Below are 21,071 nucleotides of genomic sequence, written 5' to 3'. Positions count from 1 at the left end.
TTTCTGACCGGGACTGCTAGTTACCTAAATACCCGGTGATAATTGTGACTGGGATCTTAGCGCCGGGACGAGACGTTTCCTCCTTCTCCTCTCTTTGCTTCGTCTTAATGGGGACCAATTCAGGACAATCCTCCTCCGCCTTCTCCTCTTCCCCATCCGCAGAGCCAATAGCATGAAACATCCTGGCAAACAGCACAGCACACCTCTACCTAAGAGAAACACCTGGAATCAAGACGCCGGCCCACAGCTGCGCGTGGTAAGCGCGCGGCGCGTGCTTGACGTCATCATGCCGCGACGCGTGGCGCCTCCTGATGCCGCCCACGGTTATCACCTGGTCTCCGGGTGAGGACCGCCTCCCCTCTTAGACACGCCCCCAGGGGAACTGGGCAGGTCCCTGGGGCGTGTTCTCTGAACCGCACCCAAGCGAGGCGGATTTGTTGGGCCCAGACCTGACGTCGTCTCTGTGTGCGCCTTTATCCTTAAAAGCTAATGGCTGGTTGATGGTAGAGTTGAGTCACGGGTGGTTGGAACCTGGAGTGAGTAGCCTGTCCTAAACAGCTCTCATGAGGAATAGGCTTTATCAACTTGACATTTCTTAGTATCATTAAAAATTTTTTTTAATTCATAGGAGAAAGAATGGGAAGCTGTTAACACTGCAAAGGTAATTGTAATTTTTCTGCCTGAACTAGTGAAACTTTTTTCTTTTTTATAACTGCAGATTTTACATGTATATCCAAATTTTTACTACGTACATGCATTATTTTTATTTATTTTGTCTTCTCATTTTTTTATTTGGACTCAGGTACCCTGAGTTCATTTATTATATTCTTTAGTGCATGACACTCTCATCAATAATCCATGGATAGTCTGGACAAAGAATGTCACCTGCCATATCAGTAAACAAAGGCTGTTGCAGCCATCAAGCCGTTAGCCTCTGCAGCCAAACCAACAGTGCACCCTGAGGGGACTCAGGATGGAGAAAAACAGGATACGGGCCCTAGATAGTTAAGGTGCATATCAAAGGAATGATTTCATTAAGCCCAGACTCTTTCATCTTCCCATACACAGAAGAGCACTAAATTCATTAACTTGAGATGTCTGGCTTTCTTTAATTAACAGTAATCTTTTGACGTTCTAACTACCTGGTTTCGGTTTTTTGGTTTGTTTTTTTCTTTGTTTTGCAAAAACTCCTAGATCCTGGCTCCTCCCTTACATCTTCGGAACAGTCCCTTAGAGCTATCGGAGAGGCTGCTCCTGGGCTTAATTCCTCATGAATAAAACATAATTCTCAACTTTTAGTTTGTGCACTTTTTTTAGTCTACGGTAGTTCTCCTTTATATTTACATATATATTTATGTATATTTACAATGAACTCCTTTGACCTCACCTCTAACCCAAGAACATTACCAATAAGTTACACCTATTCATGTGGCTGTCTCCTATTCCAACCCTCTGCCTCTCCTCTGAGATAGTAAGCACTCTCATAGTGGTTGATCATAGGTGACTTACTTCCTCTTTTCTTTTTAGTTCTATCACACTTATATATGAACTTAGACAACATGATGTTTAATTTTGCTTGTCTTTGAATTTCATAAAAAGAGTATCGTACAATATATAATCTCCTAGGGTTAGCTAGTTTTCCAACTCCACTGTTGTATTTTATCATTATATGACTCTGCAGCAACTTATTTATCCATTTCCTGTCAATCATTTTCAGGTTTTACTCTTATGAACAGCATTGAGTGACACTTCAGCATTACTGCCTGAACAGAAGCTGTTACAGCTGTGACTTCCTTCTCTTACATACTTCTCAGGCAAGTTCTTGCAGATTCCCTTACATGACTCTGGCTGAACATTATACTAACATCTCTTATCTCTCACCAGGAACAACGTGTGCCCTTTAGCAGCTCAGTCAAGAGGATGGACAAGTACTGCTGTAACAGTGTGTAGCCTCAGTCAGGAGCAAAAAGAGTTTTATACAGTGGTCAAAAGTTAAAGGCACCCCAAATGTCCATCAGCTGATGAATGGATGAACAAAATATGGTATAATGGAAAAGTATCTCACAATAAACAGAAATAGAGTACTGATACCTGCTACAAGATGAATGAACCTCAAAAGCATTATGCTGAGTGAAAGAAGGCTTTCACAGAACACCACATATTGTATGATTCCATTTACATGAAATGTCCAGAATAGGCCGATCTATAGAAACAAAGTAGATTATTTATTATCAGGGACTAGGGGACTGAAGAGTGACTGTAAATGGGTACATTTGGGGGGTGACGAAAATCTTCTAAAACTGACTGTTGGTCATGGTAGCACAACTCTCTGAACACACTAAAAACCACTCAACTGTACACTTTAAATAGGTGTATTGTACCGTATGTGAATTTTATCCCAAAAGAGCTGCTATTTAAAAAAGCCTCCCAGGAGTTCCCTGGGGTCCAGTGGTTAAGACTCCAAGCTTCCACTGCAGGGGTCCCAGGTTCAATCCCTGATCAGGGAACTAAGATAAATAAATCAAATAAATAAACATTAAAAAAAAAATAAAATAAAAGAGTCTCCTCTGTGCATCAAAATGTGGTGGTGACAGTGTGCATTTGCATAGAAACACTGCCTTCAGGTCTTGCCTCCAGCAGTTTCAAGTTCTGGCCTTCTGAGTAGAGTTATCATTTGTGGTAATTTCCTACTTGAGACATACCTAGGTATGAGTATAAAGATTAGAGCTTAAAATTTTTCCTTTAGTCTTTTTCCATAGTATTCTTCAGCAAGATGTCTATCCATGAATTCTATGGAGTTCTACCATTTTCTTTTCTGACTCTAGTAACTGGACAGAATTTAGGAAGCACGTGTCTGAAGAGGTGAGGGATTTGATTTATTTAGTTATATGGCTTTCAATCTCAGCTCTTCTTGCATGTCTGAGTATGACCGTTTTTACTTCTATCTTAACACAGGACACCAATTTTATCCATTCTATTCTGAGTGAGACGTTGTTGTTGTTGTTGTTTTTATTTAATCCAAAATGCCTTTTAAAGTAAGTTTTTAAATGTCCTAAGTATAATATTGTAGAATTTATCACAATCTCTTCTATTCTATTCTGCAATCTATTACAATCTATTCCAATGTAACTTTAACATTTCCTCATTTTTGCGTTTTATTTAATCACAGTTGCTTTAGGGTAAAATGATAACAATAATAATAATGTGTGGATCCCTTACTAAGTGATAGGCATTATGTTGGACATATTAAATGCATTATCTCATTTAACTCTGCAAGATAAATATTATTTGTATACCCATTTATAAGCAAGGAAACTGAGGCTTAGAAAAGTTAGATATCTTGCTCAAAGTTGTACATTCAGTAAATTCAGCCCTGCAGCTCAATGCAGATCTTCCTGACACTAAGTCCCACGCACTTCTAAACCAGAGATCTGCAAACTTTTTCTGTAAAGGGCCAGGCAGTAAGTACTTTAGTCAATAGGAAAATTCAAGGATTTTATGTAGGTACTCGTAAGAGAGAAAACAAATGTCCACACGTTTTGAAATTTGAGCCTCATATAATTTTCATGTCATGAAATATTATTCTTTTAATTTTTTTCAACCTACAAAAAAATATAAAAATCATTCTGAGCTTGCAGGCTGTACAGAAAGAAGCAGCAAGCCATAGTTGGCCAACTACTGATCTAATAATGCACTGCCTTGTTACGCTGAATTTTGCAAAAACAGATCACCCTTGCTATTTTAAACTCAGTTTGTAAATCATTCACCATTGCAACCACTCCCCATCCTCAAAGGGTTAGGTACCATAGTATACTACCATACTAATATTCAGAGGAAGGTAGGTCTGAAACTGAGAAGTCTAAACTATTTCTCCAAGGACACTGATACCCAATTTAAAGAGCACCTGACTCTTTGCATTGTGGTAAGAGCCCTCTGTTGGCGCAGAGCTGGATTCCAGCAGCTCAGCTTTGTGGCAATAACCCTGCTATATGTCCTTTGGCATAATTCCCTGCTCCTCCCTTTTGCCTCATTTTTCTCCTTTGAATAATTATGATAGTTACCACGAGAAAAAGTAAGGACTGTAGCTACATCCAAATCAGGGGAAAGCTAAAAATAATGCCAACTTGGTATTGTTTTTTTCTCTCAATTTTGCAACTTCCTGCAAAGGAAAGAACAACACATCAGTGACCAGCAATAACTATTGGCTTAGAGAAAAGGAAACTGAGGGTTTCAAAATTAACCCAGTTCCTCTTATCTAGCTGTAGTTGGTAAATAAATAAATATTTCTTAAATGCTAATATTTATTGATTTATTTGCTATTTTTCATTAGATGCACATGAACTTAGTGGGAATATCTCTGAAAGGCCAGAGGCCAGTAGTTTTTATTCTTGTAACTGCCTTAGTTAAGACAGAATAACAATATTCAAGTATCATATAGTCCTCTGTTAAGATATAAAACCATTTTATGCACATGAAATAATATTCCTTCCCCAAAATATTGAAGGTGACTGGCAGGTGAAATAAGTACATTTCTATGTTTTTAGGGAGCGTGACTTTCATTTAAGGCTGTCAGTAATATTATTTGAATTCATTATCTTAGGCTGTTAAACTATGCTACTTATAAGGCTTAGTTTATAGTCCAGTCACTTTTAAATCAGCTTCCCACAAAATCTTTAAAAAAAAGAAAAGCACCATTCAAAGCCTGCAGGCTGGCCAACTTGAGTGGTGCACTATTCTCTCTAAAATATACTATTGGGCAAAGAGTGGGTGTTGAGCAAAACTAGAAAAATGTTGTGCAATGATTTATATTGTAATGGTTTAAGAGACAGTCTAAATAATATCCTCTTCTACTGTCGATAGAAATTTAGAAGTGACATTTGTGGCTTTATTTAAGTTTCACTTTCTAACTTCTATGGTTTTAAAGAAGTGTATGCCAAAATCCATAGGCACCTGCTCGTGATTGCTTAAATGTAAATAAAAGACACAGAAACAAAAGTGAAAGATCTCCATTCTTCCTTCCTCTTACTAATACTCCAAATTTCCTCAAAGACTGTTTAATTGCACTTAACTGAAATACTGTGCTATCAGCAAAGCCAGGGCTTCCTGGTTTCAAGACCAGTGTCTTTGGAGTCCCATAGCTCTGTCTCTCAATTAAGCATTATGACTTCACTTATGGAGGAAGATTCATGAACTTTCTTCAGATTGACTTACTTACTTTCTTCTTATTTTAATGTTTTTGTTCTGCCCTTGAGTCTCAGTGTAGGCTGCTCCAAATACATAGCAGCAAATATTTTCAAGCCACGCAGCCACTTCCGTATCTCTGTCTCAATCACATAATCTTTCTATGGGAACTTCCTTCACATCAGCACCCTTACTCCTTCTGCAAGCTACCTTTATTTTAGTGGTCCTTCCAAACTTATGTGCATAATAATTTGAAATTTCCTGAATTAGGTACTGTATGTTAGGTACATCCCCCTCTTCTTTAATAATAGCAGACCCCCTGAATTTTAAGCTAGGTACATGGCCTCTTAGGATAAAGATTACCCTTCCTAGTCTACCTTGCAACTAAGAATGGTCATGTGATGAAGTTCTGGCTCATGGACCAGATGAGAAGTGGTGTGTGGCAGTTTTGTAGAACCTAGTGTCCTTCATTTCTTCTTTCTCTTGCTGCCTGGGATACAGAAGTGATGGCTGGAGCGATTCTTGGTTACTAAGAATGGGAGCCACACCCCAGAGATGTGGGAGCAGAGACCTGGAAGCAGCCCACACCCTGGCATGGAGCTGCAAGAGAGGAAAATGAACTTTTGTTTTGTTTAAATTTCTGTTCATGCTACTGAAACCAACTCTAACCAATAGAAGGTTTTACTTGTTTGTCTTTAAAATAATATAAATAACACCTGAATGTATTCTAATTAGAAAAAATTCAGTGCCTGTATATATGAGATTGTACTTATTTACAGGTGTGTGTATGATGACATTCATGCAGTATGTTTGAAAGGATACACATCACTGTACTAATAGACAGGGGCAATGGGGGAAGAGGAGAAATGGTTACATTTTATTTTTTAATACATCTTTGTATCATATTACTGGTTACAAAAGACAAAAGGCATCTATAATTTTTAACACAAATACTAAACATTTTTAAATAAATAAGATATATATCAACAACCTTTTTATGGAAGGCAAAATTTTAAATAGCTATCAAACTCTTACTTTTATATGCCTTTTGACCTAGGAATTCTATGGCTAGAAATTTGTCCTACATATATACATATGCAGACATTTATGACATTTATAGTAGGTGTGTTGTAGGTAAAATGTTGGAAAAATCCTAACTATCCACCTGTAGGGGAGTAGCTAAATAAATTTGGCACATCCATACATTGGAATACTATGGTAAAGCTTTGCGTTGTATTTACATATGAAACTGCTAGAAGCATCTTTGTTTTGGACAGCCCCCAAGAAAAAGACAGGAAGAAGAGTCTGAATGAAGCTTTCTGAATAACAAGAGAATCTATACTATACACGATGGATTTCTTTCTGATCACAGGTGTGGTAAATTCGTGTACAGCTTAATTGAACAAATTTAATCTCCCATAACACTTGTATTCTATAGATTAAATAACCAATTATGATTTCCTTTAACAAACGTGTTTATAAGCTTTATGGTCATTACACGCTTTAAAGTTGAAGGTGACATTCCTAGGAGATTAAATAAAAACTTTGAAGCTAACAATTGACTCACCTGGAGAGCTACTTGCTCTTTTTCAGTAAACATTGAAGAGAAAAATTAATATAACAGGGATTAACATATACACACTACTATATATAAAACAGATAACCAACAAGGACTTATTGTGTAACACAGAGAGCTATACTCAATATTTTGTAATAACCTATAAGGGAAAAGAGTCTGAAAAAGTATATATATATGACCGAATCACTTTACTATACACCTGATACTAACACAACATTGTAAATCAATGATACTTCAATAAAAAATTAAAATTAATTTAAAATTAAAAAAGAAAGACCATACTCATAAGCACACATATGATAAATATGTCACAATAGCCATAGCGCACACATAGACCTTTGCCCTACCTGGCCAGTGCTCCTTGTTTCCTTGTTCATTGTGCTTCTGTGGTCACCAGAATACAAAACATTCACTTTATTATCTTAACTGAACAGAATAGTAACCAGATGAGTACTTCGAATTCTAAAAACTCTTGTGTCGATAAGATTCTGCCTTTCCAAGTTTTGCATCAAGTATCATTGTGACCCATAATTTCTCTTTTAATATTAAGCAAAGCAGAATCAAGTTTTTAGTTTAAAATGTTTTCTTTTGGGCTTCCCTGGTGGCGCGGTGGTTGAGAGTCCGCCTGCCAATGCAGGGGACACGGGTTCGTGCCCCGGTCTGGGAAGATCCCACATGCTGCGGAGCGGCTGGGCCTGTGAGCCATGGCCGCTGAGCCTGCGCGTCCGGAGCCTGTGCTCCGCAGCAGGAGAGGCCACAATAGTGAGAGGCCCGCGTACCGGAAAAAAAAAAAGTTTTCTTTCACTAGTACAAGAGTCACTAAAAAGATATATTCTTAAGAAGGAAAAGAAAAGTACAGAATAGTGCAGTTCCACTGGGAAGGGAAGAGCAGGAAAGAGAATGGTTAATATAATAATATTTAGTTTTAGTACTTCATTTAAAAATGTCTCTACCTCACCTTGTTTTCCTGCTTACCGCTTTCTGAGCAATGGGTAAAATTCTGGTCACTACTTCACCATTAATTTCTTATCAATCCATTGCCACTTTCCCAGCTGAAAGGTAAAACATCTTTTTAACCTTTAACTTTTCATTTTGAAACTACTTCAAAATAACTTACAAAAGTTACAAAAATAGTACAGAGATTCCCACATATACCCTTCATCCTGTTTCCCCTAATTTTAATATCTCACACAATCGCACCACAGTTATCAAAAGCAGGAAATTAACATTGACACAATGCTGTTAACTAATCTACAGACCTTATTCAAATGTTGCTCGCTGTCTTCTGTTTGCCCGCTAACATCTGTTTTCTGGACCGGGATCCAGCGTACGATCTCACGTTGCACTTAACTGTCACATGCCCTACCTTAATCAGGAGTATTTCTCCGTCTGTCATTCCTGAACTTGACAGTTTTGAAGAGTGTTTGTCAGTAATTTTGTAGAATGTCCCTCAACTTGGGGTTGTCATATGCTTCCTCAGGATTAAATTCAGGTTATGCATTTTGGGCAGGAGTACCACAAGCCGATGGTATATTCTTCTCTGTGTATCACTTCAGAAGGCATGTGATATCCATCCATCCCTTTACTGGTGATGTTAACTCTGGTCATTTAAAAGTACTGTCTGCCAGGTTTCTCCACCATAAAGTTACTGTTTTCCCCATTGCAGTTAATAAGTATCTAGTGGGAGATACTTTGAGACTATGTAAATATCTTGTTTTTCATCATACTTGTACTTTAGCCCACTAATTTTATCATCCATTATTCTTTTTTTTTAATTACAGCCTTTTTAGGGTATAATTTACCTAGCACAAAATTCACCCATTTTAAGTGTACAATTCAAGAGTTTTAATACATTTATCCAGTTGTACAACAATCACCACAATCTAGTTTTAGAACGCTTCCATCATCCCCTAAAGTTCCTTTGTGTCTGTTTACAATCAGTCTTCTCTCCACCTTGGGCCCCAGGTAACCATTGATCTGCTTTGCGTCTTTGTTTATACAATACACTAATCTTTTTCTCATTATTCATTTGCTTGACTTTCTACCCTGTTCATCTGCATAGGAGCAGATATAGGTAGTTTACGAATGAGAAAACTTCAATCTAACACATTGTTTGGTATTTGACACGGGACATTGATCAGCCTGAAAGTCAAGAGAAATGATGAATCATTCACTGACGTCAAACTAAACATGGCCTTTGGAAATTCTATATATTAGTAGGAGTTGAATGATCCAGATGCTTTAGATCTTCAATTAATTCATAAGTCTTCTCAATTAAGTTCCCTTTCTGAATATGCTAAGTCAAAGGCACAACATTTGATATCTTACAAGTGTTCAGTAATTCTGATTTTATCACATCAGCGTGACTTGGAAAAATATTAAGGTCCGGAGGTTTTGTTTCTTCGTTTTGTTTTGTTTGGCTTTGGTTTCTTAGTGTTATAGGTCTTCACTCCTTGGTTTGCTGTTTAAAAGTGTTTTCATCAGAGCCAGTTTAACTAACTCGATGCAATATAATTTCTGGGCTAGTATGTCTTTCCCACACCCTCCAAGTGAGTATGAAAAAGCTTCATCATTTTAGAACTGCCAGCTTGAACTATATAGACCAAATGTAGCTCACAGTTTTTGTTTTTTTTTTTGTATTAAGCAATGTTTAAAAAATCAGGACATTTCCATTTGTAAACATTTACATATTTGGCTTTTCTCGAGAAATCCTTAAATCTTGTGATACAAGGCTCATGTTTCCATAGCTAGAGCTAAGCAGTAGCAGTCCACTTGAGGAACAGAGCACGTGTTCAGAGCACATGCTCTTCAGTTTGTCACATACCACCAGTTCCTTATTCAAACTTACCAAGACTGCTTCCCTCAGTTAAGCTCCTTGCCCAACCCCATTCAGCATTTGAGTTTGCAATCCTAGGTTGAAACCTGAACAATAATTGTTGGATTTTTTTTTTTAATTGAGCCAAAACAGACAGAATAAAGCTCACTAATCTTTTTTTTTTTTTTTTTTGTGGTATGCGGGCCTCTCACCGCTGTGGCCTCTCCTGTTGTGGAGCACAGGCTCCGGATGCGCAGGCTCAGTGGCCATGGCTCACGGGCCCAGCAGCTCGGCGGCATGTGGGATCTTCCCGGACCGGGACACAAACCCGTGTCCCCTGCATCGACAGGCGGACTCTCAACCACTGCGCCACCAGGGAAGCCCAAAGCTCACTAATCTTAAGTGTACAGATTAATGATTTTTTTTTTCATATAACCACAGATATTGGAAAATTTAACTTTTTTTTCATCCTTCACCTACACCTACACCTAGTACAAACACTATTTCTATCTCCCCACACTTTCAATATGTTTATGGTGGCTAAATTAATATTTATTTTAACATTGTTATGACTGTGTACATGATATCACAGTTGAGCCTCAGGGTGTCCTATGAATATATTTTTCTTTCTTACTCAACTTTTTGTTTTCCCTGAAATTAATAGCTTTTTTGTTTTAGTTCTTGTAGTTTTGTTTGTTTGCTTACTATTATGTACTTATCACTAATTTATCTCAAACTCTTAAACACTTTAAATATCCTTTTCATATGTTCAAAAGGATCAGGTATTCCTTTAATTTCACATTCTTTACAAAATCTATCCTGGGGTCATATGACACCTTGATCTTGGACTTCCAACCTCTAAAACTGTGAGAATAAATTTCTGTAGTCTAAGCTACCTAGTCTGTTTTATCTTTTTATGGCAGACCTAGCAAATGAATACACCAGTGTTTTGAAATTGCACAATAATATACCTTGAAGTGCGTCTAATTTCACTTATTATCTAGGCACTCAGTAGCTCTTACAGTATGTAAATGCATGTCCTCTCCTTGAACTTTCTAGAATTATTTTATTGATGATTTCCTTTCTTTCATTTTTCTCTGTCTCTCTCTTTGTGGGACTGCTCTAATGCAGCTTTTGAACTTCTTATTCTGGTCCTATCACTTTTTTTTTAAACTCTTATTTTCCACCCCTTTGTCTTTTTGCTCTACTTTCTGGGAGATTTGCTCAACTTTATCATTCAAACTTTCTTTGAATTTTTTATTCTGCTAATCCCCAGGTCCCCTTTTTTATTCCCTTAATGTTCCTTTAAAAAATAACATAATATTCTTGTTTCATGGGTTCAAAATCACCTCTTATCCCTCTGTGGATATTTATAATAGTTTTCTGATCCCATCATAGGCTTGGTTTCTTCCAGTTGCTTTTTTGTTTGTTTGTTTTGGTCTCTACCTTTCAAGTTGGTTCTCCTTAGGTGTCTGACAATCTTTGGTTGTCTACTCAAATCTAGGAATGAGGTACTAAAAAAGCTTCTTGGAAGTTCTGACCCCATGGGTAAGCCTTGTTGACTGTCAGCTTCAGTTTTGAGTCATCTGGCTAGGTCATTTATTGGGGGCACTCTTGATGTCTTTCCTCTCAAGGTGGTCAGATACCGGAGAGAAATTACCACAGTGCTCTGAAATTAGAACAGAGGTAAAAGACTTGGGATTTTATTGGGTTGTAAATGTTTCCAAAAATGTGTCTGTTTATGGTATTGAATCTCATCTCCAAATATGCCAAGTGTTCCCTAAAAGTAATTCTATTTTACCATATGCAGCCTCTGACAGGCTGGGAGAGGGACAGTTATCTGGCTATACAGGGTTGAATAGAAGGTCTATGGATCTAACCACTTCTTAAACACACTTACAAACCAATTCCACTGTTTTTAACCCAACCTTTATCCACATTTCCAGAGGTACTTGATATTCCCAGTCTTTTGGGAGGTCTTTGATGTAATCAGGTACTTCCTAGCTTTTTCCAAGGCAAGGTAAGGGATCATCTTTCTCAGGTCTATTAAATTGGATACCTCTTGTCTACATGGCTTCTAAATCCCAAAATCTTATTGTTCTTATCTTCCCTCCTAATCTCATTGTCATTGTGGATTTCTGCCTTAAAAAGCAATTCCTTTACTGTCATTTTACTTGGGTTTCAAGTAAAACCCAAAGTAAATGCATATATTCAATGGATCACCCCAAATCAGAAGTCAGTTTTGCATTTTTACAAGGGAACTAAAAGATGGCTCAGGAGTGTTTGAAGACAAACAGGCCTGCTTTATAAATTTGCTACTGGCCATCCCCACATTCAGTGTATCGGGTTGACAACTGTATCCACAGAGCAGAAACTACAACTCTGACTCATGCTTTTATCTGAGCAGCCACAAGTTCATTCACTTTTATAGTTCACTTGTCAATTGAAAAGGAAACTCTAATTCTAGTAGCCTTAATTTTGGCCAAAGGAATCCTGCAAAATTTCAGATCTTCCTGGCTTTAGTCAAAAGTATTAATCTTCCCCCAATCCCTGGTTTTCTTCTGAAATAACACAGCCTCCAATTTTTGAGTGCTCAGTATGTGCTAGGCACTGGGCTAGCATGCATAATTATCCCATAAATGGGATAATTTACATGCATTATTCCATTTAATCGTCCCTACAACCCTGCAATGTCCACATTATTGTCCCCATTTTGCACAGTGGGAAATTGAGGCTCTGAAAAGTTAAAGGGTTTGTTCAGCTTCACACGTCTGTTAAGTGATGAAACGAGGGTTTAAATTCAAGTCAGCCTGAGTCCTGACCCCCTTTCACTCCACTATGCTATCTTAATGATGATTTCTTTCTGGGATTCTTGTGGGTTCATTTTCATGTCCCCAGGTCATTTAATTATGTTCCCTTCTCCTTTTCCAATCCAATTCCCATACTATATGCCCTATGTCAGTGAATGGCATCCAGCTGCTTCTGTTTTTCCAAATGTCTAGACCACTCTTCTAACCTGTATCTGGCTACCTTCTTACCCACCTTACACATCACTTCCTTGGGAAAGATTTCATGACTTTCCAAGGATCGATTTGGTGTCTTTCGTGTGCTTCTGTGACACATACAGAATCCTGTTTGCCTGATTAAAGCAGTGAGTATCCTGTCTAGAAATTATTTATTTACTTATCTATATCTCAACTCCACTAAACTATAGGCTCCTGAGGACAGCGGCAACATCATCTTATTTGTGTGACATGTCTATAGCCTAGTGCAATGCCTGGCACATAGCAGGTGCTCATTAAATATCTTGTTGAATGAATAAACAAATGAAGTTATACATACACCTCAGTCTGAATGAAAAAAACATTTTCATTTAAAATAATGTTCTAATGACATTTTAACATATGTCAAACAGGATTTCATAAAACACACATCTTTAACACTTTACATTTACTATTCAGAATACAGATAATATTTCAACTCCCACATTTAAAACTGTAGTGTGGATGTTAATCCATGAAGTAAATGCTAACAAGTTTGCAAAATACTTATTGAATTTCATTGTAGAATTTTAAAATGTGAATTTTAATTTATATATAAATTAAATGTCATCTTATTCTCAGATAGAAATCTGTCACGCTTTGAAGCCTTCTGTTTTAATTGGGGGAAAAAATTCCATTATATAATGGTAAAGTAAAATGCAAGGAATAATCAGAAAAGTATTTATGATCTCCAGTTGTTACTGTGAATGGATCTGTTGTTATTTTTCTTGAGGTCTATGTGATAAACCTCTTATCATAATTCCTGAGGAAATAGAAATTCATACAACTGTTATCAGAATTCATGCAAAATGTTTCTCAGAAGATGTGATTTTCCAGCTTAGATATTCTATGATTCAAAATCAGCCAAATTAAAAGAGCAGATTGATGGGATAAAATACAAAGAATGGGGAGAAGCAATAAACTCTTTCCCTGAAAGAATATAACCTTTTACACAGTCTTTTAAAAATTGTAAAGGGGCTTCCCTGGTGGCACAGTGGTTGAGAGTCCACCTGCCGATGCAGGGGACACGGGTGCCCCGGTCCGGGAGGATCCCACATGCTGCGGAGCGGCTGGGCCCATGAGCATGGCCGCTGAGCCTGCGCGTCCCAAGCCTGTGCTCCGCAACGGGAGAGGCCACAGCAGTGAGAGGCCCGCATACCGCAAAAAAAAAAAAAAAAAATTGTAAACAATTCAACTGCTTTGTCATGGCACCCCATACAAATCTTTACAGTGATTTTGAGAATCCACCTGTGGATTCTATTTAGAATCCGGGAAGGTCTAGGAAGCCACAGTCAACCTCTAAGCTACCCTTGAGGGAAAAGAGTCATTGACCAAATATTAACTGTCCAGATATATTCATAGCATGGCCACACAGTAATGAGAATGAATGGTCTCCAACTGAAGACAACAGTATGGATGAATCCACAAACAAAATGTTGACCAGGCAGAAAAGCTTCCATTTACACAAACTTCAAAAGCAGATAAAACTGATATATGGTGTTAATAGGATATTAGTTGCCCTTGTGAGAACTCAGCTAGGAAAGGGTAAGATGGGCGCTTCTGGAAGCTAGTAATATTCTCTTTCTTGAGCTGGGTGATTATTACATGAATGTGTTTACTTTGTACATTTATTGCTGTGTACTTATCTCTACATCTATTATACATTGAAAAAATTACTAGCAAAATAAAGCATCATCTGTAGCATTTTCCAGTAATCTACTGCAGTCTCCAAGAGCTCCTAATCTAGGGAAGAGAATGCCCTGAACTATGGCCTTCCTAAATGTGGCTTAATGGCAGGATATCTAAGACTATAGTAACAATATGCTGAAATGTAAGTTCCACTGGGATAAACAAATACAACAAATAAGATATTCCACAACCAGATCAGATGGTAATATGCAGAATTTACCAAGGAAGTTCTGAGAACCATTTCCATGATTCTTGGATCCCACAGGATTTCTAAAGTGTTTTTGTTTGTTTGTTTGTTTGTTTTGTTTTTGAGAAGATTTTGCCAAGGAGAGTTCCCATTTCTGCCTGTGGGGACAGGAGACATAAATGAGGGAGGGCTGCAGCTTCCTTCCAAGGCTTCCAAGACACATTTTAGAGCTTGAAATGACAATTTTATTGCATCTGGGAGACACACAAGTATGCTGCCTGATGCCTGACTAAGGATGTTAAAGTGGCCTGGGACACAAAGGTAGAGGTTGTGTTGGGATCAGCCAGCCAGGATTGTCAAGCCAAGGAGTTGATGAGCAGTTTCAATGAATCGGGTGTGGGTCACATGGAAAAGATCCAACCAAGGGTCATTTGGGGACCCATCAAGTAGGGTCACTTAAGAGAGTGGAGGACCCTAGCAGCAGGAAATTGGAGGGGAGCTGCAAAGGAGTCACAAGTAAACAGGAGGCATAGAAATGAACAAACAAAGTAAAATGACTTATAGGAGAGAAGTCTCTAGGAAAACAATTTTCCAAAAGACCTAAAAAGATCCAAGGAAAGAGTCAGCTTTGAATAATAAGAGCTTTCTTATACTCACCATTCCTCCAACCCCAAGAGGTCAGAAACTAGCTAGCCAGCTGTGGTGGGAGAAGAAAAGAAAGGAAAAATAGTACAAAGCGGAGGGAAGAAGGCAACCATGCATGCTTCCCCTCCTTTGCCTCTGCAGGCTGCCAGGCTCAAGCATTCCCCAGCTGGGGGAATATTTGCCATTAAATTTAAGGTGGAGTTTTGATCAGTATCGGGCTGGACATTCTGGTCTCAGACTTGAAACTATGTTTGCAGCCAAGAAATTTGACCTAAGAGTAAGAGAAAAGTCATGGGACCTGCCCACATTCCCATATGGGATTGGCAAGGATTATCCCTGCTGAATGCACTTTTGAAGAGGCAGTGGGAAACCATAATAAAGATGTGTTTTGTTTCCACTTATCAGTCATATATTCACTGGATGGGTTACATGGACATTTACATTAGTATACTCAGTTTTTATTTTTTTAATCTGTTTTTTAATTTTTTAATGAGGTATAGTTGATGTACACTATTATATAAGTTTCAGGTGTACAACATAGTGATTCACAATTTTTAAAAGTGTACTGAATTTTTTAAAAGTTTATTGCTGAATGATGATCTGGTCCTGGACAGAGAACCATGTCAGGATTCTAAATTCACGGTATGCCTGCTCATACAGGTTGCCTATACTAACTGATGTTTCTTCAAGCTATCCCTCTCAACTATGTTAAAATAATCCAAGCTAAAACTTCATCTGATCATGGTTATTAATCTTATACCCTTTGAGGATATTTGCATTTTATTTGGTAAGTCTCAAGCAGCTTTGGTATATAACAGAATCATCTGGAGACCTTGGCAGACTTATAGAGGTCTATGCTTCATCCTATTTCAATGAGTCTGGGCCCCTGTGTTTGTTCTTAGCTCTCCAGGTGATTCTAATCTTCTCAAAGTTTGAGAACTTTTGTCTTAAAAGACATAAATTGTTAGCGGTTGGGACATAGGTTTGCGGGCATGGCAGACATAGCACCTGAATTTAACATCTATATTCTGCATATTACTCTCCACCAGCACCGTGCTGCTACGCTGTTATAAGAATTGCAAAGATCACATGGTTGAATTGTACCATAGTATGGCATCCAGTCTGTGGTCCTGCCCAGTCAGTGGTGTGCGAGGGCCAGGGGACACTGAGTCAGGAAAATTTGGACAAAGAATCACCAAAAAAATTTTCCATCTTTTGAAAGTGTCCTGGTGCTTGTCATGCTACCTGAATCCTTCTGGTAATATGTGGGGCTATAGGGTGGAGTGAAGTGACTGGGAGGATATTGAAGAACACTGAAATGGGAAAAAAGCATTTCAAAAATGCATATTAAATTCGGTCTCATGTTGACAGTCACCCAGGGCCAACAAAATTTCTAAAATTCTGTAAACTTGTCTGGTTTCCATTTTTCTCCAAATAGCTCAAGGTATTTAGGGAGATCATAGTTCCTTAAAGAGAGATAACCTACAATGATAACATATTACTCAAAAGGGTGGACACAAACCAACAAGAAAAACTCTAAGGCTTTAATAGGCAAGTGGGACAAGATACAAATAGACACACAAGAAAAATACAACTCTATAATGAAATAACATGGAAAAATATTCAACTCATTTAACTAATAAACACATAATTTAAAATTTATTTTTAGTTGAGTAAACTTGCAAAAATTAAAAATGAATGCCAGTGTTAGTGAGCGTATAATGAAAGAGCCTCTTATACATTGCTTATAAGTTGCCACAAACTTACAAAAGCCAAAATTATGTTTGTAATTTTTATATCTTTAACTTTTTATTTTGAAATTTTTTCAAATTTACAGAGCAGAAACTTCTACATACTCTTCATCTAGATTGATTTAGTTAATTTATTATTATTTACAATTTTATTTTAGTATTATAAACATTATTATCATTATCATTGTCATCATCATTGATGACCATCTGAGAGTAAGTTGCAGACATCATACCATTCTGCCCTTTAGCATAAATACTTCAGTGTACATCTCCTAAGAATAAAGCTATTGTCTTTATTTTCTTATGCAACCACGATGTAAGTATCAAATTTAGAAAATGTAATTTTGGTAGAGTCAAATACAGAGTCAATTGGCACATCTTGCCAATTGCCTCAGTAATTTTCTTTATGATGTTCTTTTCTTGATCCACGATCCGCTCCAGCATCCCTCATTGCCTTTAGTTGCTCGGGCTGTTTAGTTACTTTTAAGCTGTGCCAGTTCCTCAGCCTTTCTTTGTCTTTCATGGCACTGACATTTTTTAAAAGATCGGCGGTTGTTCAGCAGAATGTCCCTCAATTTAAGTTTGTCTACTATTTCCTCATGATTACATGCAGGCATTTCTGGCATGAGATTATAACTTTGACCTAACAATTTCCACTTCTGGGACTCTATTATGAGGAAATAATAGTAAATATGTAAAAAACAATTTAAAAAACAATTTTAATGTTGTATCTACATGAGATGATGGATGTCCTCCATCCCCTAAACCTGTTCTGGTAATCATTTTGTGATGAGTGTAAATCAAATCATTACGTTGTACACCTTGAATGTATACAGTTCTGTATGTCAATTATCTTGCAATAAAACTGGGGGAAAACCCCAATTTATATGGCTCCAGAGCAATACAAATGTCAAATAATAATAAAATCACAGCCCACATGTTCTGAGAGTGCATACTCGATAACCAGCAGTATGTTCTGTCCTTTATGTGCTTCGTCTTATTTAATCTCAATGAAATGAGTCTGGCAGCCTCTGTTCACTGCCTATCCTACAGCTACTCTCCCCTTTGTCCCTCTTCTGTTTTTGCAGCTCAAGAGAATGAATCAGAGTAATTCTAAGCCAAACATGATCACCCACTTCTGTTTCTAGGTACTCTTTCCCCGCTTCCCATGCAGTTGAGGAGCAGCCTCTGAGCCATCTCTGGCTAGTGAGTTCTCAGGGCAGATTTCCTGGAGGACTTCTGGGAAAGGCAGAGTTTCTCATGGAGAAAGCCAACTCTTTCTTTCTCTCTTCTTGGGGTGATGGTGTGTGCTGTGGCTGATCGGAGTCCTGACCTCATGGCTACAAGTCCAGCTTGTAGCCATGAGGTCATAAGCGGGATGACCAACATGACGAATGGACTGAGTATGGCAGAGTGCAGGGATGGAAAGAACCTGGGCGCTTGATGGTGTTGTTGAGTTGCTGACCTAGTTCCTTCCTCCGGTTTACTAGGGTAATAAACTTAAACATTAAATTACTTTTATTTAGACTTTTAGTAATCTGCTTCTGTAGACATTTCAAATAGTGATAATAATAGGAATAATTATATGTCACTTATTATGAGCGCTTTAGATTATTTAATCTTTGTAACAATCCTGGAATTGGTACCACTATTAACCACATTTTACACATGAATAATGTCAGCTGCAGCCTAGAATAGAAGCCCACCACTAAACCCCCCCAGGCGTGGATCAGAACCCAACTTTTCCCCTGTAGGGACAGTGGAAACTAGGGGAAGGAGAAAGTGCAACATTTAGTGGATGCCTGGGAAATTGCCCAGACATAACAACAAACCAAGGGATGGGTAACTGATTCTTTAGGGAGAAGATGGTAGATTGATGGGAAAGTGGCTAAATAAAGAGGCAGTAACCATACACATGTGGGGCACTCCAGTGAGGGGCAGAGGTAACCAGACCAGAGGACCAGCACCTGACTTTCTGTCCCCCATAAATCCTCCCTCTCTCCATGCGATATGACTTTGGGAAAATTGCCTAAATCCTGCTGTAAAGAGCAATTTATTGCTTCATTAGTGTCCAGTGTATGTGTGCTCAGGCTGAGGAAGACGGGGATGGCAATGCCAGATCTGGGAGACATAATCCTTACCACCCTGTGTCTATACTCTATGGGACAGTCCTTATCATGGATTGCCAGGTGGCAATGACCTTTATAGAAACAGCAGTCCCTTTCTGGTGGTTTTCACAGCCTTTGGGATAATGTCTGAATTCTTTAACAGGACCCTCACATTCAGGTCCCGCCCACCTTCCAAGCTTCATTTCTCGCCACTTCTCTCTGCACCGCTGGACTCCATCCTACTTTTGACTCCTGGGATGGGCACTGGTGTCTCCTGGCTCCCTGCCTTTGCATGTAGTGCTCCTTCTGCCTGGAATATCCTGAATGAGCTCTTCTCTGCCTGGTGAATGCTTACTTGTCATTTAAGACCAGTTTCCATGTCACTGGGTCAGTAAAGTCATTCTTCCTCAGCGTCAATTTCTCTGCCAACACCCTGTCCACAAGAATAAATCATTTCCTGTCTGTGCTTCCTCACTCTCACAGAGTTCTGTGCAGGAAAACATTCCTGCATTGTCCCACGGAATAAGTCTCTTCTTTCCTTGGTAACGTGTATCTTGTACCTAGATCGTGAATTCTGGGAAGTCAGGGAACAAGTATTGTTAATGATTTTGCCCCTAGTATCATTTAGTTCAGAACCTGACATATGGGAACCACTTGGTAAATGTTTGGGGGATTAATGGAAGGCACATAAATGATAATGAGAGAATTTATTCATTCATTCATGAATTAATCCAAGGTCCTTCTAGGTATAAAATGCTATAGTATGAATATTCCTATTGAATATGAAATAGCATTGTACATTAGAATATGGCCTAACTCCTACATTTAAAATACTAATATACATACTAAAGTAACCATATAAGATACATGTATATAATATGTGTGTATACAGTAGCACCCCGTTATCCAAAGGGGATATGTTCCAAGACCCTCAGCGGATGCCTGAAACTGTGGATAGTATTGAAGCATATACATACTATTTTTCCTAAACATACATACCTGTGGTACAGTTTAATTTATAAATTAGGCCCAGTAAGAGATTAACAATGACTAACAATAAAATAGGACAATTATAACAATATACTGTAATAAGTTATGTGAATGCAGTGTCTCTCTCTCTCTAAATATCTTATTGCACAAATTCAATGCCTTTTCCATATTAATAAGCACATATCACATACCGTGGTCATAACTTTTGCAGTCTGAAGTGTGATAGCAAAACTAGTATGAATTTCTTTGTCCTTCTTCACAATTTCATGGAGAGAAGATTCATTCTCACCATAGATCTTAGCAAACTCAACATACGATATTTTTTCTTTCCTTATTAATTTAGGAACTTTCACCTTTTCCCTTAAAAGAAGCACTTTACAGCTTCTCTTTGGCATATCCGGATTCCAGATCACTACTGTTGCACTTTGTGGCCATTATTAAGTAAAAAACATTGCTTGAACACAAGCACTGTGATACTGCATGTATAACCAAGATGGTTATATATATATGCATATATATAACTGACTACTGGGCAGATACACTGGACAAAGGGATGATTCATGTCTGTGGTGGGATGGAGCAGGACAGCGGGAGATTTCATCACACTACTCAGAACAGTGTGCATTTTAAAACTTACATTTATTTCTTGAGTTTTTCATTTCATATTTTCAGACTGGTTGACCGAGGGTAACTGAAACCGTGGAAAGTGAAACCATGAATAAGGGGGACTAATATATACATATTAAGGGAAAGTTTCTTAGTTTTATTCTTTTCATATTTACAGATCTCTTATGACAATATGAGGAATGAAGTGGAGAAAACTAGAAACTCCAAATTCTAATATCTGAGCTATGGCTGGATTTAAATACTAGCAAACAAATCTTTCTGTATCTGTCCTCAATTACAAGATGATAATAAAGAGATCTACTTGCTAGTAGTAACCTATGTGCTAGTTTGATTTCTCAACCCAAGACATAACTACAAAACAGTGCTGGAAGATATTCATAAAAAGGCACAACTGAAAAACTCAAGAGAGTAAAAAAGGCTCTAACTTCCTTCTGAAAGACTCATGAACTTGGCCACTT

At 38.0% G+C, this 21,071-nt stretch overlaps 1 protein-coding gene across 11 annotated transcripts in view; it reads right to left on the bottom strand.

Annotated features, from left to right (window-relative positions):
• The window catches only part of LOC136124345 (zinc-regulated GTPase metalloprotein activator 1A), a 43,612-nt gene extending 43,360 nt beyond the window's left edge, over positions 1-252 (bottom strand). For 10 of the 11 annotated variants that reach the window (XM_065878981.1, XM_065878985.1, XM_065878982.1 and 7 more), the window contains exon 1: positions 25-181. In XM_065878981.1, coding sequence (XP_065735053.1) covers positions 25-181 — 157 coding nt within the window. Of the gene's footprint in view, positions 1-24 lie in introns of all 11 variants that reach the window. The other variant, XM_065878980.1, reaches the window with a different exon arrangement.
• Positions 253-21,071: the final 20,819 nt, after the last annotated feature.

This window comes from Phocoena phocoena, chromosome 6, assembly GCF_963924675.1.
Source record: "Phocoena phocoena chromosome 6, mPhoPho1.1, whole genome shotgun sequence".
Taxonomy (NCBI): Eukaryota; Metazoa; Chordata; class Mammalia; order Artiodactyla; family Phocoenidae; genus Phocoena; species Phocoena phocoena.
The sequence above is the reverse complement of the archived record's forward strand: the minus strand, read 5'-3'. Positions and strand labels throughout refer to the sequence as shown.